Raw genomic sequence first — 23,600 nt, forward strand, 5'->3', positions numbered from 1 at the left:
CACACTTCTACACACACAAACACTTAAAGAAGGAACTGCTGGAGGTCTGATTCGTCTCTCAAACAGCAGCTCAATGCTGCACAATCCCACATTTTTACTTAAATTCATAAACTGTATAAAGTTTAAATGTTTACAATAAACATTTCTCCAATTACCACAAAGAAAAAAATATATTTTTAACCTGTAAGTCTGAAGCTGTACACCTAACAGTTTACCTGTTTATTCAAAAAAACAGTTTAAAACAGAAGATTATTCAGTTTGCAGATGACACCTGACTTATTTTGAAAGGCTAATCCCAAAAGTATTCAAATGAAATAATTCATTTCAGTTTTGAAATATTAAGTGAAGCTGGGAAGTCCAACTCTAATCATCTTTTGGTCTATTGTAAAATCCTTCTCAGTCGTCTCTTCATTATGATTATGCCGTTTTTAGCCGAAATCAACAAACTTGTGTCGTTTTGTGGGACAGTCTCTGCAGAGCACACTAATTCATTAGAAATTCACCTCCGAGTTGTGGGCGGGACTATTGGCCTCCCTTCCCATCAATTGAGCAATAATGGAGAGTTAGGGATGTAAGAAAATATTAATTCTCTGAAATATTGCAATACTTCATTTGGAGATACTTAAAATACAGCCAAGGCGATATTAAATTATTAATAAGCAAACATGTAGTTCTGTCTTACTCTTTTTGTCTTTGCTTGTGAGGTTTTATCTTCTATGTTTTTAACCTGCAAAGCTTTCTCTTTTATTTTTTTACCTTCTGAAGCTTTCGTTTTTATGCTTTTAACTTGTAAAGCACCATGTGACTTTTATCTGTGAAAGGTGCTATATAATAAAACGTACTTTTTTTGTTCACTTAAAGGGTAACCAAACAGGGCAGTTGGAGGCTGACTCCACTCTCGGTCCAGATTTGAAGAATGCAGAAGGGGGCGTGGCTAGGGGACGCAACTGAGCGGGGGGAGTTACAGTAACAGAATCAAAGATGGGCGGGGCTTTTATACTGGAGTTGCAGAGCATGATGGTGCAGAACTTCTGGGACTTACACCAGTTGACAAATCACAAAATTCAACCGCAATACCTCGATTCAACCTGTAGCACATGGATGGTTTTTGTCTATACTTTGAGGAATTAAAAAAGTTTATTTTAATTTGTCAACAATTTGGCAATGCCCAACAAACAGCACTTTTAAAGCCCCATTTATAGAGATCAACAGCCAAAAAAAGTTGATTTAGGGTTTGGTTACCCTTTAAACTGCCGATCGCTAGTTGGCTGCACCTAGTAGGCCAAAGTTCTGCTGAACTTTACAGCAAAAGGTTCTAATTTAGGGACCTGATAGATCAGAGTTTAGTGCATAATGCTCTGAAAAAAGTATTTTACAATTTTACTTTGGTGAAAAATGAATTAATATTCAGATAATTCTTAAGTCATAAAAATAGTGAAATATTGTCTGGTACGCATCATGACATGGATCAAGATATGTATCGTATCGCATCTTTTTCAAACTGTATTTCTTTCCATCTGCTCCTGATAAACAATGATTTGAATTAAGAAATACCTAGAAACACAAATAAATTCTTAATTTTCTATATATGTCCTCCATCATGAGAAAAGGGCAACAAAAGCAGCACTTCAGTTCAGGATTTAGCTCGGCGCTTGCTAGCTATTAGCAATAGTGAGATCCTCATTTTCCAATCAAAGGTGGAGTTCATTTGTCTATTTTGTTGTTTCTAAAAATAGGTCATTCCCTAAAGAAAGAACGGGTTTTAAAGAGCTTTTAGAGAGTAAAGAGGAGTACTGTTACTCACACACACTGGAAGCAGCACTCATGTCCTGTAGTGGTACTTTGCTGCTTGGTTGCATTTGTATTTTGTTAATGTTTAATAAAGTTATTTATGAAAAAAGGGAAAATGTGCCAACAATCAGTGTTTAAACACTTTTTCCTACTGCATCTTTTACTCTGGAGACAGTTTTTAACTCACAGGAAAACTGAAAAAATTTAACAGAACAAATTCTGACTTAAAAAAAAACACAAAAATAATTTCCCAAATGCTTGACAGTCTCTTTCCTCCTCTGTGCTGCAGGTGAGGCCGTCCACCTGGCGCGGGACTTCGGTTACGTTTGTGAGACGGAGTTTCCAGCCAGAGCCACGGCGGAGTACCTGTGCAGGCAGAGCGACCCGGACCAGCTGCAGACGCGGCGCAGCATGCTGTTGGCCACAAAGTGAGTCACGTCTGGGCTTCATGAACAGCAGATTCACATCTGAAGAGGATAAATCTGCAGCTTTCTCTCACAGTAGCATCCCAAACATCTTTATTAATACAAAACTATAGAATAAAAAAAACTTTTCACAAAAAATGTCAAACTTTGTGTATATTTTCAAACAAATTGGAGTAAAACGAGATGTGGTCGATTTTAAATTTTTGACATTAAATTGAAATTTCACATTTGCTACCAAACAGAAGCAGATCCGTTTAATGCAAATAAGTAGAAGTTCAGGCCAATTTGGCAATTAGCAGGAAGCCTTTCTACATACTCTAGAAATATAAAATGTTTTGGCTCCAAAGTGCAGAACCTGAAAATGTAAATTAAAAGTAGTTTTTGATAACAAACCAGAGCAAAAAACAGACTTTCACCTTGAAAAGTGACATTTGTGATTTGACGTCTGGTCTTATCCCTCAGGGAGGTCTGTAAGGAATTTGTGGACCTGATGTCCCAGGACCGCTCCCCACTCGGCGGAAGTCGCCCCACCCCCTGCCTGGAACCTGGCGTCCAGGGAAGCCTCACCCACTTTAGCCTGCTGACCCACGGTTTCGGCACCCCCGCGATCTGCGCGGCGCTCTCCGCCTTCCAGAGCTACCTGATGGAGGCCATTAAAATGCTGGACAAGGGCGAGGGCAAGAGCCACCACGACAAGGAGATGAAGCTCCGCAAATGAAATTGCAAAGCATGCACGGGGGGGCACAGACTGTGCAACAGACTTTATGCCCCCCCGCTCCATCGAGGACACAAGGCCGGTGAGGTTTCTGTACTGCAACACTTCCTGGAAAGATGACTTATAGCAAGCCAAAAGGGACAAAATAATCCCTGGGAAATGCAGCGTTTTGGTCAACATTATTCTGCATCTCTTAGCACCTTTTGTCCGTTCTGGTTTGCCATAGGGGACTCATGTTGACGCACGGACCTTTTATTCTCCACGACAGACATGACTTCTCCTGAAAATGTTGGGGGTGGGAATGGATCTTATTATTTATTTATTTATTTACCTTGTTTTACTTACTCTCCGATCCCAACAACGCGTGCACACACTCTCCTGGGAAGCGTCAGAAGCCATATCCGACAGCCGCTCTGTGCTCCTCTGCCAGACTTTACTGTGAGTTCTCTGCAACAGGTGGTCATGGGAAATTGAGTTTCTGACAGGCAGCTAACGCAGATTTTTTTCTTTTAATTTCAAAGTGTTGGTAACTTATAAAAATCATTTTGTACTTTCTGTGACTGTTTATTATTACCGTTGTTATTATTGTATTACTGAATAAATGTAATATATTATTAAAGAATTAAGAATTTGCATCGTCTTTGCTCATCTTTTGATTCCATAAACCAAACAAATGTATATCTGCAACTTTAATTCGGCACCTGATAGGCGGCTTTTAAGATTTAAGAATTTTATATCTCGGAAATCATTGTTGCTAGTAGGCTATATTTAGTACATTTAGTTTAAATCTGGAATATTTAAAGGCTAGGTAATTAGCCAGATGGAAATTTTAGCAAAGTGAGGATGAGAGCAGATAACTTGATGGAAAACAAAATAAAATTGAATGAAAATACAAATTATGATTAAGAGAAAAACAATATTGAATATTTTTTTGTCTAAACATGCACAAATGTAACTTTTCTCAAGAAAGCTAACATGCTAACCTGTTCTAGCTTGGAGAAATTCTCATTTCAATCCATTCCACCCACAGCTTTTATTGTAAAATCCTTTTTTAAACAGACAAATTTCTTTAAGAGGAAAAAAATGAAATATTATCTGTTATCATTAGCGAGCTAACAAAGTACGCCTGCTAGTCTGAGCTAAATGGCCGTTTCTGATAACTGAGATGACCAGTTTTAGAATTTAACTGCAAAAATTAGCATTTTTATTTTACACCTTCAAGCTGCAAGGAATTAAAAATTAGTTAGCATCGTATCCTAAGTACCAGAGGTTTAAAATGCTACTGTAAATGCTCCTATCATGTACCATCCAAGTCAAAGCTAGCATTGGACATTACCTAGCGTGTTGTTTAAAGCAGTGAAAGAAAGAGTGAGGCCATATCCGAATTCCCACCTTAATCCTTAACTACAAAAAAACTGTATAGTGCAGGAATATCTAGTGCCCTATATTTTAAAAGCAAATAGACACCATGCTCACTACTTTTTTTTTTTTTCCAAACAGCGGATTTGACGCCACCCATTTCATGAAGTGAAACTGTAATTAATACAAACATTTTATGACGTCTATTTATAACTCAACTATGTTCTGATAATGGAAATGTGGATAGTTTGGTAAAAAAATTACACTTAAACACATTTTTTTTTGCAAAAAATGGTTCAAACGCAATGCATTGTGGTCTATATCGCTAATCTAGTGAGCGTTGATGCACACTGGTTTTTCGCAAAGACTTCTGGGAAATTTCTAGTGTACTTGATTTTGGAATTGTAGATTTAGACAGCACTACAAAATGGCGAACGCACTATATAGTGAGTAGGGAAGGAATTCTGACATAACAACATAACAAAACGAATTCTGACATAACGAAAATGTCAACTACGGGTAAGTGGGAAATTTTTTTTTTAAAGTTGTTAGGTTCACCCACCTGTCAATCAAAAATGATACTCAATAAAACCAAAATGACCATATAGCTTGTCAACAAAGGAGCATTTTCTTTCTACTATCGTGACTCTTCAACTGTTGATACAATTTATATAAATCGTCCGATTCTGTGGCAGAAAAAGTGGCTTTGCGCCATTATGCAACGCTATATGTTAGAAATTTGTTGGTGCAAAGCTGAAATCAAAAGCCGCTTTTTTCTATGTCAGATTCATGTGATCCCATAAATGATCAAAGATTTACTGTATATCAAAGTGCACGTTTTTTGGTGTTTTACCGTCAACATCTACGGGATTCAAAGGGTTAATAATATTCCTACCCTACAACAGCTATCAGGAAAATAAAATTAAGTAACATTTTTATTGATTCTGAAAGTTAATTGCACACATCTAATTTAATGTGAATAGTTGATCCCATCTGCAACCACCCTCAAGTGGTCGTTTGAGGTACTGCAACATTCTGTGTTTTCTGGTTTTCCGTATATTTATAGAGGAAGTTATGAGATTTCCAGGTATAAACAAAGAGTAGAAACTAAGAAGTTTAGCCGAATCTGATGAGCGATAATAAATGTTTGAGTCGAGTGCGCTGAAGCACAGAACATATTGTGGGTGTTCCTCGAGGCCACGTGTAAATGTCACCCCCACCCCCATCCCGATCTTGCTGTGTTTAACAACACAATCTATGCTTTCCAGGGAATACTCACACACCGCTTCCTACCTGCTGCACCTCCTTCCCTCTCCTCCTGTCTCATTACCCTCCTGTGTCCCCCCACACACACATCCACCCATCCCTTCATCCTCCTCCCTGACACTAGGCGAGCCTCTCTCTCCGCCCGCAGGCAAACATATGCTGCTCTTCTCGTCAGATTCCTGTGTTTCAGTGGAGGATTCTTCAATGTTTATTAATCACCTGTCTGAGACGGCGCTCGAGAACCGTGTCTGCAGGCCGGATCACTCCCCCCCAGCGGCCGGCTCCTGAGCTCTGGGCTCTGCAGGCCTGCTGCATGTGGACCCGCAGAGCAGAACCTTCAGAACCGGGTTCATGTTTACAGTCTTATTGCTTTCTGGACAAGATTTAAGATAGCTTTTTATTCTTTTTTTTTCCCCAGAAATTATTGTCAAAAGTTTAAACAATCAGGTATAAAATAGACACATATTACATAATCAATCACAGAAAACTGCTTGAAAGGAAATGGGTAGAAGTGAACTGATATAATCCCACCATTACCGTTTTCTTAGTTAGTAGCACTAAATATTTTTTAATCAAATAAAACCAATTAAAGTCTGTAAAATACAAAAAAGGTTTTTTCTTAATAGGAGAAAAGCAAATAAAATTTATTCAATTGGATCATTTCAAACCTTAAAACAAAACATCAAATTATTGACACGTCAAAGGAATTTAATACCTGAAAAAATGTTGATATTTTAGCATTTTCTCATTATTAAGGCTGAGGCTTCGTGACAGCAATAATACGACAGAAGCAGCTTCCAGAAACATGATTCTAGAAGGTTTTGACAAAGTCCTACAAATATCTTTCAAGAAACAGAATATTTTTGTAGCGAGAAACTAATGAATGTAACATTCAGTTGTAGGAATATCATTATTTCTGGTGCCAAGTCGAACAAAAAAAGTATGTAGAAAAGGAATAGTAGATGTCCAAAAAACAGAATTTTAACAATTGGTTATCAGCCGACAAATGTTTGAAAATATCACAAAATCTATTTCAATATCATGCATTAATGGATTACTAATATTTATTAATTTATGAAAAAAAACAACCATTAAGAACTTTTTATATTTTCTTTACCGTGAGAAATAAATTATTAACTTACAGCTCTAATGAAATGAAGTCTATTCCTTTGTCTTTCTTTTTATGATATAAATGCAGCCATGTTGGAGCCAGACAATATCAGTGATTGGTTGGAGATGGTGAAAGTCATCGTTTCTATGGCAACCACTCTCGCCAATCAGGAGTGAGCTTGTTGGAAGTCCACATGCTTTTATTGAGGCATCTGATTGGTCCGTTTATAACATGAACTAAAAAAAAAAAAAAGATTATCAAGAGCGTGTTAAAAAATGGTAGAAGAACGAGAATGATTATTCCAACAAATAGAACGCATCTTTTTAAATGGAGGTCTATGAGATTTTGGCTTCTTTGAGCTGGCAGGTACTTCCTGTTTGAAACACAAAGGGGGAGGAGTCACGCAGAAGAAGTTTTCTGTATTTTAGTATCCAACTGTATTTTGATATAATTTCTGCAGATTTTTACTGATCTTTTTATACATGTTCTCAGATAAATCATCTGTGCAGATAAACTATCGGAAATATTCCAATTTCTCTGAACCATTTATCTTAAGTTCAAGTTGTTTATTTTTTTTCCAAATTTGAAATAATTTTAAGTTGTTTTAGGTTGGATCTTAAAAAAACTTTTTTTAAAATTTAATTTTTAGCTAAGTGTGTTTTTAACTATACTCTTTTGAATCTGTATTCAATTTTTTTTTTTTTTTGTCAAAAATATGAGTTTCTGTCTCAAATGTGGACGCCGTCATGGTTTAGGAACACGTCCCCTCATTGAGGACAAGTCTCCGCAGCCGCGAGGTTGTTGATCCTCCTCTGACCTGATGAGTGACTGAAGGAGAAGAAGCACCACGAGGAAGGAGGAGTCTGGAGATCTGTTTGTGTCACTTTTATTTGAGGGGAGGGAAGTCAGTGGTACAAAAGAGGACAAGAAAAACAGACTGAACTCTGAGGGAGGCGGCGGCTTCAGCGCGGTCACTTGGCGCCCACAGTGAGCTTCTCCATGTCATGGATGCCGTCCTTGTCAATCAAACGAACGTTGAAGGAGTGGAGGTTGAGGATGAAGCGTTTGTTCAGCTGTAGGGGGAGGACATCAGTGTTGAATGTGACAGCAGAACCCCCGAAAAACTGAGATAAATCTCCCTGTGAACTTATCTGGAGGTTCTGTGATTGTCTGACCTCACTGGTTTTAAAGAAAGACAGACTCACCTCCTCGACGCACTTTCTCAGAAGGTCCACGGCCTCTTCTCGGGTCAAATCTGCACAGAATAAAAATAAAATGACGCCAAAGAACAACTTGAGTGACAGCGTTGAAGGTGAAGAAGAACGGCAGAGGTGGGGACCTGGTTTGTAGTATCTGTCCAGGATGGACAGAGTGAGGAAGGCTCCGTAGCCGTGAGCAGCAAAGGGCGCCTTGGCCAGAGAGGACAGGTAGTCCATGTAGAAGAGGCCGGGACCGTCGGCGTCATCGTAACCCGCCAGCAGCAGGTTCACGTGGTACGGCGTCTGCACACAAACACGATATGGCAAGCCCATAGGGTCAGTGACGCAAGACTGAAGGTCAAATATAGCTCCAGTAGTCGATTCTCTTCCCATAACACCATTTGTTGGCATCTCTGAAAGTCCCAGCATGCATTTGTCTGATTAAATTAAAACTGAAAATAATATTTATGACAATTTATATTTCAACTTTAGCTTAATCTAATTTTCTTTTTGAAATATAATATACAAATAAAAACCCAAAGTTTGAAGCTAGCATACCCCAACTCGTCGCTTTTTGACGTGCCAGCTGTTTTTAAAATCAAGGGTCCGCAACCATCAGGACGCGGTACTGGACACGGACTGGTCCTCACGATGCGTCCAGTACCGGTGCCCTAACTCAGTATCGGTACGCTAACTCTGTAACGGTTTGCGTCCAGTATCGCATCTGTTACTGGTGCGCTCTGCATCACGGTACTGGACCGGTTCTGGATCGCGGCGTGAAGGCTGGGATCCGTGATTTAATAGGAACAGCCACCAAGTCAATAAACAACGAGTGGAGACGTGAAAACGTCAAAAAGTGACGTGGAGGGATGAGAATGTGTTGGTGAAAGACATCAGAAGTTTTAGGCGTTTCATCTCTTCAAAATGATCTAGTTTGTCAAAATAATTTACTGCAACTTCATTTCTTGTGTTTTAAAATCTGAATTGTTGGAGTTTTTAAATCCTTTTAGGCAGTTTGATTTTGGGACTGTTTCCCATTAATAAATGACAGAAATGCAATTTTTAAACCAATATTATTGTGTTTCAAACTTGAAATATTTTAGGAAAACACATGTACTTTACTATATATTGACTTGTGGGAAACTGTTTTTAATATTGATAAACAAAATCACTCTTTTGTCCAAACTCTTCAGGTTGACATTTAAACTGTCAGTTCTTTAGACTCCTGTGCATACAAGTGTTTTTGTTAAACTGAAGCCCCTGATGCTTAAAAAATACACACATATATTATATATACATTCCACACAGTTATAAGGATAGTTGGTTAAAATGTATTTATTTTAACTTTATTTGAGATTAAAAACATATTTTTTAAGGGAGTCCTGGCCGAGAGGCAGCGATTTCTAAAACAACTGTACATAAAACAGATATTATGTTAAAATTTCTAGGTTTGTCACTTTTTCTCTTTCTGACACCTAGAAAGCAACAGTCATATTAATGATTATTGGTCCTCTCGGCTTGCCATAAAACAAGTGCCACAGGTAAAAAAGCTTGCCTTTCACGCTATAATAAAATTTAAGATTTCTTAAACCAACATCAAGTGAGAAAAGAAGTAAAATATAGCACAAACTTTAGCAAAACTTCAACTGAAGTTGATCAGAATTTTTAAGAACATACAGTTAACCCACTTTTTTTGTTTAAATCTGTCCTTATGAAAACAGTCAAAGCAGTGAGATTATCAATAAGTTTAGAGGTTGAAGAAATAAGAAAAGTAATTTATGTTAAGTTGGTTTTTTTCAAGTTTTTTCATGCAGAGAAAATTGTTTAAGTGCTGGATTTTTTTTTTTTACTGTAAATATAGTTTTTTTCGGGTTTGGAGAACAAATGTGTCATTTTGTAAAAATTAAATTTTTTAATAGACACAAGGCCATGAGGGTTGATTGATGCCAAATTATTACCAGTATTTATGTTTAGACAGCTGATTTAATGTGGGCGGGGCTTCGTCACAGAGACGGCTGAGAGCAGCAGATTTTTGAAGGGGTTAAAACCTATAAAATATCTGACAGATGAAGAGTGATGACGACGATGTTCATTGTTTTCTTTGATGCTTTAGGGCACTGCAGCCCCCCCACCACCCCCCACACACTGCAAACACTCCACCATCACTTCAAAAGTGCAACTCTTTCCCCTTTCGCTCGTCGCACACAAACGTCTCATTATCGGCTTTGATATTCAGCTTAGCAAAGTGACGTACGACGAGGCAACTTCAGCGCAACACGAGCAACAGAGAGGGGGGGGTGAAAGGGCGTCTAGGACAGAGGAGAGGGTGAGACAGGGAGGGAGGGGTGTCACTGACAGTGTGACATCTGCTGGGAGTCAGCACCCCTGTCGCTCCTTCATCGCTCCCTCCCTCTTCATCCCGTCCTACTCCTCCTCCCCCCTCTGCCCTGGAGAAACGCCAGGGCTCATTAAAACTTCTAAAGTCGCCCCTCTTTACCCCCCCTTTTGGAATTACATCTTTCACGCTCGCAGCCTCCTTCTCCCTCCTCTTTGTGTTGCCGTTTTGTGGCTTGCATTCTTTGAGTGAGGACATGGGAAGGAAAAAAAGGATAAAACGATTGGGGTTTGGAGGCTGTAACACCAGGTGAGCTGTGAGGAGCGACCAACTGCTCGCCGCTCACAGGTGCGCGGCGGCTCGGCTCCCCGCGGGGCGCTCGTGAGAAACAGGCTGTTTGTGAGAGTGTCGGATGAATATCTTAATGCGAGCGCCAACTCCTGTGAGCCTGCGAACGCCCCAGCGGCACCAGCCGCCCCCACCCCCGCCCCCGGCAGCTGTCTCACTGGTTACACTAACAACAACGTGGACCTGGCATGAAAATAACCTCGGAGAGTCACCTCGGAGGGAACCTTGTTAACCTGCCACCTGCACTCACACCCACACCCCCCCCCACCGCCGCCTCCAGCAGTGACTGCTGCTCACAGGCGGGCAGACAAAAGCCTCACCTGCGCTCCACTCGCACAAACCCGACGAACATCGGCTTTTAAGGATGTGACAGAGCTGAAACGTCCCGCTCACACTGAACGCAGCATTCTGAAGGCGCTAGCGTGAGCCTGAGTGGACGGCAGGTTGAAGAAGGGCTGCAAGATATATTGAAAATGTATCGCCGCCGCAATATCAGCTTGAACGATACACACATCACAAATAAACAGCTTAAACAGAGATAGCATAAACGTTAATGTACATGCTAAAACTATTTCTTGGCTGTTTGAAAGATTTAACAGATCAAATTAAGCCCTTCCTATCATTGATCAAACCTACTCACTCTAACTCCCAACTTGTCATATACAGATGTATAGTTCAGGCCCCGTCTGTGCCACTTTTTGACATCTTGGGTGTCCATAACTCAACGTTCTAGATTTAAGGGGAACAGCCAGCACGTCAAAATATGAAGAGCTGGGGACACCAAAAACGCCCAAAAGTGGCCCGAACCACTCCCAATATGATGAGTTGGAAGTGAGAATGTGTTGACCAATCGCATGAACCCCTTTAATGTTAGATGCTTGCTCCCATGTAGACCCAGTCAATTGGATTATCATTATTCAAGTTATGCTGACTTTATCAAATAAAGCCGACCCATCTGATCCTGTCTAAGATCAAGATCAACGATTACATTCCAGACTGCGATCGTCAAATACACCGTCAGTGTGAGTTGGCTCCTTCTCAATAAAATCCTTTCATGTAGAATACTTTTAAAATCTTTAAACTGAATAAACTATAGGACAAAAAAACAAAGAAGTGTGAATCACAGACAGACTCCACCCACTGCAAGATATTACCATAATAACTGCTTAAATTCAATCCAAACCTCTCCCTAAAATAATGTGGTAAAGCATCCTAATAAACCAACTAGAGTTCTCTAACACTTTTGTAAACGTTACAGCCTTTAAAGGGGCCATACCATGAAATTTAAACTTTTTGAGGTTTTAAGTGCATTATGCTGTTCATTCCTCACTATAAAGAACCCCAAAGTGGTATTTTTATCCATTCGTGCATTTAAGAGTAATCCTCCAGCTCAAACAGGTGTTTGTTACTTTAGATGTGGAGCTCCTTTAAGACCCCCTCGCCCCATCATGATATATGATCATTTACATAGATATAGTTCACTCTGAAAGACTTATCATAAGTCATAGTATGGCCCTTTTAAAGTTTTGGCATCCCCAAAAGAATTTCAAAATAAAATAAAGCTGTGTTGCTTTGAGGTAAGTTTTTAGTTTTCAGTTATCGATCCTATAGAAAGATTATTTATAACAGATATGAAATTGATGTATTCATGTGTCCATTTTTAACACAAATTTGTTTACTCTTTGGTCAATTTTTGTTTTGTAGCAACGGTGCAGCGTTTGTCAGGGCGGCTGCGACAGATCACTTGTCAATAGCTGTTTGAGTTGATGCGTTTGTTTCTAAATGAAGCTTCACCAAACCATCGATCGCCGCGACTCTGTTCCCATCAACTTGATGGCTTTCAGAAAAGAGAACCGGATCATTTGCTATAGTCTGGGTGGTTCTGAACGGGTTCCTTTAGGCGGTCAACAATCACATCTCCAAATGTGTGACTTCAACTGCAACACCAGCGACAATCCTCCGCCGTCTCCCGGCGTTCGTCTTCAGTCTGCGTATTAATTGTTCATGTGTGCAATATGGCCTCACTAATTATTTGTGCACGCCGCGCGGCTCTGCCAGCAGATACCTGCCAGACCCTCAGCGTGCGGCAGAGAGGAGCCGCAACAAACAAGCTTCGCCTCACGACCACAGTCAAAAATCCACAGGAACAAAAGCACATCCTCTCGCTTTGGCGGCTGAGTCGCGAACGCAGGACTCCTGGGGTTTGTAGGGTTGTTTTGGATGTGAACACGGCGTGGCTGCTGAGAACTACAACTCCCAGAGGTCTGCAGTCGCAGGGGAAAGACATTAGCGACCGCACACACCTGAACACACACCATCAGAAGCTTCTTCAATTTCGTCAATTTCAGGGCACTTCTGTTTTATTTAGTTGGATATAAGTTGTAAACAACTGTTTTTACAGTTGTATTTAAAAAATAAACAAAAACATTCAAACTTATCTATAAAAACTAAATATTAAAAAAAATAAAATTAAAATTTGATCAAAAGTTTTCAATTAAGTATTTTTTCATTTATAATCAAGAAAAAGACAGTTAATGATCGTTTTAAAATAACAACCTAATTTAGAATATTTTGACACTCTTAGGCTTCCATATCTGAAAGCGTGTTTTAAAATCTTTTTGGATTTTTAAAGATGTACTCTTAAAAAAAATGAATTTACCTAAAAAAATGAACAAAAGCTACGGAAAAACTGTTTGAGATACAGATATTAAATCCTCTTGGATTTATTTTTGACGTAGATCAGATATGCGCCAGGAAGGGCATCCGGCGTAAAAACTCTGCCAAATCACTGATGCGAAACAGTGGGTGCTGTTTCGCTGTGGCGAACCCAAAATGAGATAAGCCAAAAGGTGAAGAAGAAGGATGTAGATCAGATAAAATATTCAAGCTGAGTCAAGTTTGCTTCTTTTTAATTTTTTACGGAATTAGGAATAATTACTAATTTAAGAATTTAAAATTGTGTTTTCAGCAGAACACATTAAGAATCTATCAAAAAGTAATGCTAACCAAGAAGATTGATAATGACAAAAAAATATATATTTTGATCCTCTTTGGTTTCCATACATCAGCTGCCATAGTGACGAAAAGTGTTTATAAATCCTTTTTGTTAAGTTATAGGCTAAAATTATTCATTTGACTTCCAAAAAATGACAAATGAGATTTTGAAATGTTGTTTTTGAGATGCGAAAATTGAATTTCAACTACTGATGATTTATTTTTGACGTATAAAAATAGATCAGATAAAATATTGGAGGTCTGCTGGAGCTGGAAATGAAAAAAACATTTTTTATGTATACATTTTCAGAGTATTAGAAATCAACGTAATAATGTTTTGAAAATGCTGTTAATTCTGATTTAAGCTCATTTTTCTCATCTTTTTGATGTAAAAATGTGTTTTTTGTGTTTAAAATTCCACATGTTCTGCATGAGAAAAGCTGTGTGTAAACCGTAGTGATTTGTCGGCGCGCCGCACTCCGGTGGTTGGTGGAGTGCGGGCGTAGCTTCGGGACGGTGTGGGATGAAGAGCGCGGACGGCTGCGGCTCCTCCGGCACTCCTGAGGACGCGTTATCGCGAAAATCCGAGCTGATCACCGTGAGGCAGGAAAAATACCGTCCGAGCTTGAATATCAATGATCTCCTCCTCAGTCTGTTCAACCTTGACTGAACAAACCCAACCTGCTCCTGCAGTCCCCGCGGTGCGCACGCCGACTCCCACTCACACTTCGGTCTGTGCGCTGTGTTCTGCCACCCCCCCCAGAGGCCCCCCCCACCCCTTCCACTCGGTGTGTCCCACATTCCCTCCTCTGCCACACTAATTGTTTTTCGTAATTATTTTCACCCTTTGTTATTGTGACAGGCAGCGGCAGCACAGCTCCAAATGAACCGCAGTCGCCAATCCTACATATGAGCCGCAACAGGAGAATGCAGACCAGGACCTGGATGCTCCAACAGTCGGGGGTCACGAGGGGTCAACAGCTGGTCAAAGCTGATTTTAAATGTGGCTGCAGAATCTTAAATACAACCAAAAACGCAACAACAACAAAATTATTTCCTGCGAAAATGCATATTTGACCCAAAAACACTAAATAAAGATGCAGAAATCCACAATACTTTTAATAAAAGCTATTTTTTGAGACAAATTAACTAAAAAACTGAAAAATTAAATACTTTAAGCAAAAAGCTGGTAGAAAAAAAGTCTGGATAACTGAAGTTACTGTCATACATATGCTGGCTGCTTCTGGCGTTCCCTATCTCATCATTTTTTTTTAATATAAAAACCATTAAAAAAATGTTGGGAAGAAGTGCTTTTGAAAATTTCCCTTCAGTGAAAACAAATCAACAAAAAGAAAGAAAGAAGAAAAAAGTATATTCAGTTTCAGATCAAAAAGTTGTCTGCTCACAACATAAATGAATTAAAATTAGAAGTTGCATAATTAATGTTAAACTGTATCTGCAGATATAAATAATAACATCGCCATAGAATTAGTTTTCAAAAAAAGAAATCTAAAAATTGGCTGGAAAAAATGTCAACACAATTGCTAACGAAAGGGATAAACGATGAATAAACTTAAATATAAATATATTACTTTTAGAAGTAATAAGAAAAAAAATGAATTAGGAATTTGTCTAGAAGATAAATTGTTACGAGTCAACATCCCAAAGTTTCAAAAACAGGAATTTTTCCTAAATATCTGCTGGAAAATCGACTGAAGTCTTGAGCTCTTATAGAGCATCACTTTTTATTTAGGATGTAAAACTTCCAGCTCTGAATAGTTAAAACAGATGAAAGTTTGGAGGACTTCCCATGTGCCGGAGAGCGTGCAGATATGTGTACTTCCTTTGGATTCACCTTCAGGAAGCAGAATTAAGAAAGAGAAACATTTGAAGCTCATCTGACAGAACTTTTCTGGAGAAAATGATTCCCCTGATCCGACTCAGACGTTTTGCTGTTTAAAGCTTTGGAATATCACAGAAACAGTTTCTTTAAAAACTTAAAGTAAAAAAAAAAAAAGAAATTATTTATATTTTTAATGTATTTTTCAAATAGCACGAATCTGGATTTGATTTTTTTTTATTTAAATTGTTTTTATGTCATAACTGAATCCATTAGTTTGTGTGAATTTAAACTGGATATTTTTTTATATTTAAAAAAAAAGGAGTAAAAATGTGGGAAACTGACATTTGGAAGCCACTTTGAAACTGGATAAATGTATCTTCCGCAGAGGCTCGCTGACTTTGACGGGAATTAGCTGCTGATTCTTATCGGCACTCCCCTCTAAGCAAAATGAGATTACAGGTCCTGGAGGAGGGAGGTAATTAATTCAGAAATTAAACTATTCGTTTTTCCAGGATGAGCCCTACGCAAAGCGGCAGACGTCGACGTTACTGTGAGGAATAAAGCCGCAGAGAGAACCCTGCAGACGTTAAAGTGCTGAAGACGTTCATATGTTTTTTGGGGGTTTTTTTGACGGCGCAGGTCGGTCCACCTGAGCAGGAAATGGTCACTTTAGCAGGATTACACAAATTATATTCCAGATTACATGTGAACAGATGATTGGTTCAATAGCAGCAAAAGAAGACACAAAAGAATATTTGCAACTCGTGACTTTACAGACTGTTAACAACCAGGAATATCTATATTTTAAAAGTTTCAAATGTTTTTATTAGCCACATCTGCTTTAAAGACATAATTGTGAACAGTTGTTCTGTTAGATCTAATTTAAAATGTCTAAATGATTATTTTTCATCATTTTTACACTTTTTAGTTGCATGTTTTAAAATGTATTTTAGTACATTTTTTGTAAAAAAATAAATCTTTTTGGAGTGCTAGATATGTTATTGAGTAAAGCATCGGTTCGTGGGGACTCCAATGTTCATCTTTAAATGTGAAAAAAAGTGTATTTTGCTCGCATGCGTGGTTACCCTGCTCCGTAGGTAGTCTGCCAGGTTCTTCCTTGTGAAGTTTGCTGCTGCAGCTGGACTCAGTTCATAACCTTTGGGGGAGGAAAATAACTTTATCAATGACTTATTCTGTTCTCATCATCTCCCCTGATGACCCGCAGACAGATGATCCATGAAGTTTCCATCCTACCGTTCCTCATTTTGTAGAGCTGGACGTTCTTCTGGATGTACTCAGCAAACTGCACCGTGTCTCCTGCTTCTCCAACACACAGCAGCAGGATCTTCTCGCTCAGCTTGAACATTTTATCATAATCTGATGGATCAGACACACACAGAAAGAAAAAAGCGTATGACTTTCACTTTCACTGTTTGCCAGCATGGAGCTGCATAATCTACCAAATTCAGGATAAAAACCGAATGAATTCAATAGCAAAACACAGAAAATTCAAGTCAGGAGCAAAGCTACATCTATTTAGTAACAGATTATCAACAAAAACGACTTAACACAAACACCAGTTACATTGATAGATTCAATTATTTGCTATTTTTACTAGTCAAAAGAAAAAAATAATATTAAACCTGTAAAATCAGAGATAAAAGTTTTATTTAATCAGCTAAATTCCCAAACGTGGTGAAAATAACCCCTAATCTAAATCAAAACCGGTGAAGCGGCTAATGCTAAGCTAACGAGCTAATTTACCGTGTTTCATTTGAATTATGCTGCTGGCGGCCACGTTATCGGCGGCGACGAGAACATAATCTGGTCCCTGAATTCCGATTAAATATTCCATCGTGAAGAACGAGAGGAAACAAAATAAGTTTAAAGAAGAGTTCGAGAAAGCAGCCGCGGACAGCCGGGTCTGCGCTGAATATTACACAGCAAAAGTTTAGCTAGCTGGCTGTCGCAAGCTGGTGACGTCAGACCGCGCGACTTGGGCGGAGGATTCGAAACGCGGGAGTGTTTTTGTTTTGTGAAGCTGAGCGCTGAGTGTCCGTCACTGCGGGACAAATCTGAGGTTACAGCCGAGCTGGTTTGACCATGAATGAAGGAGAGACTCACAGCGTGATGGCGGAGTCCAACCGACTCACAGACCCGCAGCGGAGGCGCTCGCCGCGGCTAAGTTCTCCCCCGCAGCCGCTGGGGAAGACTGACACCAACATGGCGCCGGAGGCCGTCCCGGTGAAACGCTCCATCACTCTGAGGAAAATAGCACCGAGGAAAACAGTCACCTCCGCGGAGCAGGACAAGGAGAACACGCCGAGGCGAACGAGGAGCAGCGGGCAGAAAAAGCAGAAGGTATCCACTCCTGACTTGGTCCCGGACCGCAGGGCCTCCGACATCTCCTCGGCTAAGAAGAAGAAACAGGCCTCGATGCCATCCCCGATCTTGCCTTCCTCCCCGACGGCTTCAAGCGCTTCAAAGAAACCGCCAGCGACACCGGAGGACGAGGCCTGGGCTCAGAAAGTGCGCCGCTCCTACAGCAGACTGAGCGACAAGTCTATCCACAGCCCGGACTCTCGCGATACTTTGTTCGGCTTCCAGCATCTGCAGACCCCTCAGGTGAACCGGACGGCCGGGCAGTCCAGGAGCGCTCTGGAGCTCTCCTCCTCCTCTGCCTTGAACTCTTTCACGTCCCTGCTCGAGGCCGACGACTGCGGTGCAGAACCGGACCCGAACATCCCCGGGGTGGTTGTGGTGAAGGAGAAGAAGAGGAGAAAGAAGAAGGTAGCGCCGATTGACGGCGTGGAGCTGGACGTTCTGGCTGCCAGGATGAACGCGGAGTTCGAGGAGGCGGAGGAGTTTGAGCTGGTGGTGGAGTAGAAAGCTGGCTGTCCTCACCCCCGGGGGAAGCTCATCATGGACTGAGAGTGGGGGGCACCTCCTCCATGTGCTATAAATCATTAAAAAAAAAAAATTAATAAAAATATGCTATTTTTATTCACTCACTTGGTGTAAAGTAGTTGTTATTTTTTTAATATATGTTTATTATCATATTTCATAGCTTTCAGAAACATCAGTTTTAGCTCCATAAACTTAAGCCTGACTTTATCATTACGCAAAACTAAAGTGCTCAAACTGTTATGTGTGAAGTAATAGGTTTGGAGCTTGAAAGCTTTTATTCTGAAGTTAGGAGCTAAAACGCTTTTATTCTGAAGTTTGAAGCCGAAAACATTGTATTATGAAGTTTGGAGTTGGAAAAACTTGTATTGAAAAGTTTGAATTTGTAAAACTTTTATTCTGAAGCTGAAAGCTGAACCCCCCCTTTTTTCTTAATTTCCTCAGATGATTTTAGAGAAAAGTAAACATGTCATCTATTACCAGCTCTTTTATCATGTTTTTATTTTCTATGTTTAGTTAAAGAGATTTTAAGATTTTTGAATCTTGTTTGTGTGTTGCTTTTTTTTTTCTAAATAGATTTCTGGTGTTCCATGCACATGTTTGAATAAAAGCAGACATCTCTTCATTTTTTTAAAAATCTACATTCTTTTTTGTTGTCTATTTTATTTGTACATAAAAAAACTATAACTTCTTTGTAGACATTTTTCTAACCTGAACTCATTTGCAGTAAAATATAACTAAGCTGCAGCGGGATCCAGTTTACACAGGAAATAAAACTATAGACATGCAGAAAAGAATTCAAATTAAAAGCCCTGGAATGTCTTTAATCAGACCCTGTCCTGTTTTTGCAGAGCTCTGTATCTATTACAGTTTTATTACAAACAACAATAAAGGTGAGAAGTCAAAAGCAACCATAACATTTTTTTTTCACATGTCAATTATTCTATTTTTGTACAACATGCAACTAAATGTTACAGTTTAAAATCAGTTTAAAATATGAAAAAAGTATTTCAAGCAATAAATATATTGGAAACAAAAAAATATATTTAATCAACAATACTGTAATAAATAAAAAAAATTGTGATCACCATCTATGATGATAATCGTTCTGATGTTCAGGTTTTGTCAAAAAAAATGTTAATGTAAAAAATTAAAAACCCAACACTTTTGTAAATTTAAAGTTCCACTTTGATCATCTTTTGATATGTTGTAAAGCATTCCCAGTGGTCTTTTATTTACAATTCTGCTTTTATCAACTGGTTTTTGTGGTTATCACACATGAAATCTGTGTAGTTCACACACAGCTCTAGTCGCAGAGGTTCTGAGGGGACGACTCAGCCGCTTCAGGCCAATTGGATCAATGGGAACAAAACTGTTGACTAAATCAGGTCAAAACATCCACAGAGAGTCACTATCTGATGAACGGAGTTTGTGTATTTTAATGTGTGCAGGCCTTGCAAAGCATGCTAACTAGCCGCCGCTCTCTCGTGCTGATTTAATGAGAGTGCAGAAGTTTTTTTTCCTCCTCTTGGGTCTCTGAGGAGAGCACGGTGTCATCCAGTCTAACAAGGATCATCTCGCTAACTGAGGCTCCTCAGATCAGCTGTCAAGGTGTGAAATGCTGTTTTTTTAATGATGTGTTAATAGTTTCGCAGCGGGGTTGATGTCAAAACGAGTCCATGCAATCATAAACAAGCGATTGCATACGTGTCAGTTGCTGAATCCATCAATTCCTCGCCGTTCTGCACTCGTCAGGCCTTCGCTTCGGCCTTTCTGCTGCAGGATGGAGGCGTTTTGCTGCAGGACTCAAGCTTTACCTGTCTGAAGGCCAGCCTCACCCGTGACAATGAACTTCAACCCAACGACCACCTTGGACAGGTCTCCAGGAGTGAATAAAAGTGTGCTGGTATTTGACTCATCGCTTGTGAATGGGATTTTACTGAAGTTTTTAGACACTATGTAAGTGGAACATCTGTAGGAGTCTGTTCAAGGCTTGTTTCCTTTGTTTTATAGCAAAAATGGCCATGAGTTCAAGGTCACTGACAATGACTGTATATGAGAAATGGACTGAGTGACACCCCCATGTTCTACCGTGAAAATATTCACGGTAAATTCTCACAGTTGGTTGAGTCCACCAGAGGGTACTTCTACCAAAATGTCTGGGCCGGACAGAAAAGCGACGGTGGACCAGACGGATGATTAGTGAGTAAAAATGTGTAGGACGCAATAGTGGTTATGGGAACGAGCGGTACAGGCGGCTGCGCGGGGCGGCAATTCAAAGGAGCTCAGCGATTCATGGTAAAAAAAAAAGTCTGCGCCACTGATGTTTTTCTAATATTCGCTATATCACAGTGTTTGGAGCTGCCTAAATGCCTGAAAATGTAACATAACACGGTTTGTCAGGGCGGTAACAGCAGTAACCTGTCCAAACACCGCGATAAACACACCAGATTCTAGCGGAGTCATGTGCAGCGTCTGACCGTCCAAATGAGACGTCTAGCGGCGTTATTGAAGGAGTGTTGTTTTGAAGGAGAGCCGCTTTTCTCCTTCAAAATCTCCTGGAATTATGTTGATCCTGTGAAGGGTTGAAAAGTTACAGTATGGGAGGGGAGCAACCCACTCATTGGATTTTAGCATAAAATTAGCAACTTTGCTAATTCAGCCTCTTTGCATTTATGCAGGTATCATGAGCACATAAGAGAGATTTAAATGAATATTTAAATTTTAAAGTCCAGACATGTTTTCTGGAAAATACTTTGGGTAATAGGACTGAGATTTTAGATGAACTGTCTCTGACTTTGCGAATATTTAGTTAAATAAACATAAAAATGAAGGATATAACTTAACTTTGATGACGTGCGATTGACCTAAATGACCTCACTCTCTGCAGAAAATGTCACTGGTGGAATGTACCAAATGTTCAAAGAGGGAATGTGTTGGGGTAACCTGGGGACAGCACTAAAATGGGAATTTTAACTAAAATATAATGATATTTTTGTCAAACTTTTGTTTTACAAGCATAGATGTAATATAGAGTAAGACTTAGATGCAAAAAAAAAATCTGGTTTTGGAAGAATTTTGTTGATAATACATTGTAATTAAGTCAAGTGGGGACAACCAAGAAATGTATCCACTTTTTGGATCCCTTAAAAAATATTTAACATATATATACATCAATAAAACTTCCACAATAATTCATGTGTACGATGCTTTGAATTGCATGAATATATTGTTTTTATAATGCTATTAATTGTATTTATACATTAATTATATAATAATGTTCCTCTTTTGGTGGAATCAACCTCATACCAAACTAAAAATAGTTGTCTGGACCTGATTCTGTGAGATGACCCATCTCCTGCATGAGGTCCATGAGGTAAAGCGTGAACCAGAACCAGGCCTCCAAACCCCAGACTGCGGTTGTGGGGTTTGAGTGGCACCTTGCCGGTTTGTGGCGGTGTTTACCTGCCTTCAGAACGTCTAACATCACAGCCCCGGAGCTGCTGTGAGTAATGAGCGAGCTTCGGCGCCATAATAAGAGCCGCTGCAGTCTGCTGCCGCGTTTGGAATTGTGGTAAATAAAGCCGGCAGTCGTTCACGCGGCAGGTACCTGCTGTTTACCTCTGCGTGGTTGGTTGGGTAGGAGAGAAGTGGGGGGGGGAAGCTACAGAATCGACAAGTGTAGGTTTGAGTGACGGTAAATCCACAGTTTGTTCACACATTTCAGGCCGTGTTTACCTCCTCAGGTGCCATTTCATGTCCCCCCCCACCACCACCCCTCTGTTTCTTTCCTGCACAGGCGGCTGCCTTTTGTGTATTTTTAACAAGACGTTTGGTGAAAAAATTTGGAGCTGCTGATGTTAATTCACGGCTCAGAGTGTTCCTGCAGATTTTTTTTGTATTTTTACTCTCATATTCATGTATTTCCACCCCCCACCCCTGAATCTGCCCGTCCTCACCCCCTGCATTGCACTCTCGGCAGTTGTCGCTGGTTCAGCTTGACTGCTTCGTTAGGGCTCATCATTTGCATTCAGATTAATTATCTAATTACTGACAAATGTCCGGCGGCCAGCCCGCACTCGGGTTCGTCAGCTCTCAGCCTGTAATTATTTTAATCATTTACTTTCATCTGGAGCGTTCCTGCCACACTCCTGTGTTTAGAGGCCATTCTTAATTACCCTGCCAAGACACTCTTTCATGAGGAGGAGGAGGAGGAGGGAGGAAGAGTTTGTGTGTGAAAGAGGAGAAGGACCAACGGGGACACAATCCAGAGGCTGATGGCACACAGGAAGCTCCCCCCCAACACACACACTCCCATCCAACTTCCTCCTCTCTTCTCTCACCCCCCCCCATTATACTTCCCCTCTTTTCCCCCCTTTATCGCAGGCGCACACAGGAATCGCCTGTGGGCTTCAGCGCTCCGACTGCTAATACACTTACCGTGCACGCTCACACACACACACACATCTCTCCATTATCTCTCAAAAAAAAAAAATCTATACCCATCTGAGTGTGTCAGTTTGTGTCTCCACATCTTTCCCTCCATTATCCCAACAACATCCCTCAATCATCTCCCCGTCATTCCTAAAACAGCCCTCCAAAAAGGGGAAAAAGGTGTCTGTCAATCACAGCGTCTGCATGTTGTTCCACTTAAACAGATGAGAGGGGTCTGTGACGTTCACCGTAGATACGCTTCAACCATGAGACTAAAAAAATCCAGGAAAATTCAGTTAAAGGAGTAGAAAATAAGTATTTGATCACAACTGAAAGAAAGTTCACCTCAACACTGTAATGTAACTGTTTAACAACGATAGAGGTCAAAGGTTTCCTGTGTATCGTCACCACACTACCTGCTGTTTTTGGTCCATTCCCCCATACAGATCTCCTCAAGAGCTGTTAAGTTTTGGGTCTGCAAGATGGCGCCAGAAGAAGAAATTTCCTAAACTTTAGGAAACCCTTTCAAAAATTATTATTATGATCAGTTGATAACGTGAGCAGTTACGGTATATCAAAGGAAAAAATATTGAAAGCTTAACACAGCGGGGTTCCGATCGAGAACCTCCTGCTAATGCTTTTGAGCGTGGCCGGCTCTGGCAGGGGGAGGGACTTCTGGCTATTAATTTTCAAGCGCTAGATTTCTCCTCTGTGGTCATTTTCTCTTGGTCACCAAGTGGGCTCCACATTTTAAAGCGGCCAGAAAATATGGGCCCCAATTGGGTTTGTTAGCTAGCATGTCGAGCTAGCTGCTCAATGAGCAGCGTAGCGTGTTAGCATACTCCGCTGCCCAGAGTACGCCAACCTTAAAGTTCC

The 23,600-nt window shown here is 40.2% G+C and overlaps 3 protein-coding genes across 4 annotated transcripts in view; 2 read left to right on the forward strand and 1 right to left on the reverse strand.

Moving 5' to 3' along the window:
• tfap2e (transcription factor AP-2 epsilon) overlaps positions 1 to 3,564 on the forward strand; it is a gene marked incomplete in the record, with an annotated part of 9,119 nt that extends 5,555 nt beyond the window's left edge. The window contains 2 exon segments of the mRNA XM_024259178.2: positions 2,086 to 2,219; positions 2,679 to 3,564. Coding sequence (XP_024114946.1) covers positions 2,086 to 2,219; positions 2,679 to 2,934 — 390 coding nt within the window.
• A 3,973-nt stretch (positions 3,565 to 7,537) lies between these two features.
• Positions 7,538 to 17,649, reverse strand: psmb2 (proteasome 20S subunit beta 2). 2 transcript variants are annotated; one of them, XM_024299727.1, is made up of 6 exons: positions 17,511 to 17,649; positions 16,641 to 16,763; positions 16,472 to 16,542; positions 8,007 to 8,169; positions 7,873 to 7,922; positions 7,538 to 7,740 (listed from the first exon to the last, which is right to left on the reverse strand). In XM_024299727.1, exons 2-6 carry the CDS (start codon positions 16,750 to 16,752, stop codon positions 7,639 to 7,641), a joined length of 498 nt encoding a protein of 165 aa, XP_024155495.1. In that variant the 5' UTR covers positions 16,753 to 16,763; positions 17,511 to 17,649; the 3' UTR covers positions 7,538 to 7,638. The 2 variants fall into 2 exon arrangements, with proteins under 2 accessions (XP_024155495.1, XP_024155487.1); XM_024299719.1 differs by lacking the exon at positions 17,511 to 17,649 and adding an exon at positions 17,151 to 17,357.
• Positions 17,421 to 18,353, forward strand: cdca5 (cell division cycle associated 5). Its single transcript, XM_024299705.2, has one exon. The coding sequence runs from the start codon at positions 17,490 to 17,492 to the stop codon at positions 18,270 to 18,272; it is 783 nt and encodes a 260-aa protein (XP_024155473.1). The 5' UTR covers positions 17,421 to 17,489; the 3' UTR covers positions 18,273 to 18,353.
• The last annotated feature ends 5,247 nt before the right edge of the window (positions 18,354 to 23,600 follow it).

The sequence above is a fragment of the Oryzias melastigma genome, linkage group LG11 (assembly GCF_002922805.2).
Source record: "Oryzias melastigma strain HK-1 linkage group LG11, ASM292280v2, whole genome shotgun sequence".
Lineage (NCBI taxonomy): Eukaryota > Metazoa > Chordata > Actinopteri > Beloniformes > Adrianichthyidae > Oryzias > Oryzias melastigma.

Bases quoted from the DNA above. Each gene is read 5' to 3' on its own strand.
- psmb2 (XM_024299719.1), bottom strand. From the start codon at position 17,241: ATGGAATATTTAATCGGAATTCAGGGACCAGATTATGTTCTCGTCGCC. The intron at 8,170-16,471 runs GTAACCACGCAT...GTTTGTGTGCAG, and splicing joins CAGACTACCTACGGAGCAGG to ACGCCGTACCACGTGAACCT. The intron at 7,741-7,872 runs GTGAGTCTGTCT...CTCCCCCTACAG, and splicing joins TGAGAAAGTGCGTCGAGGAG to CTGAACAAACGCTTCATCCT.
- cdca5 (XM_024299705.2), top strand. From the start codon at position 17,490: ATGAATGAAGGAGAGACTCACAGCGTGATGGCGGAGTCCAACCGACTC.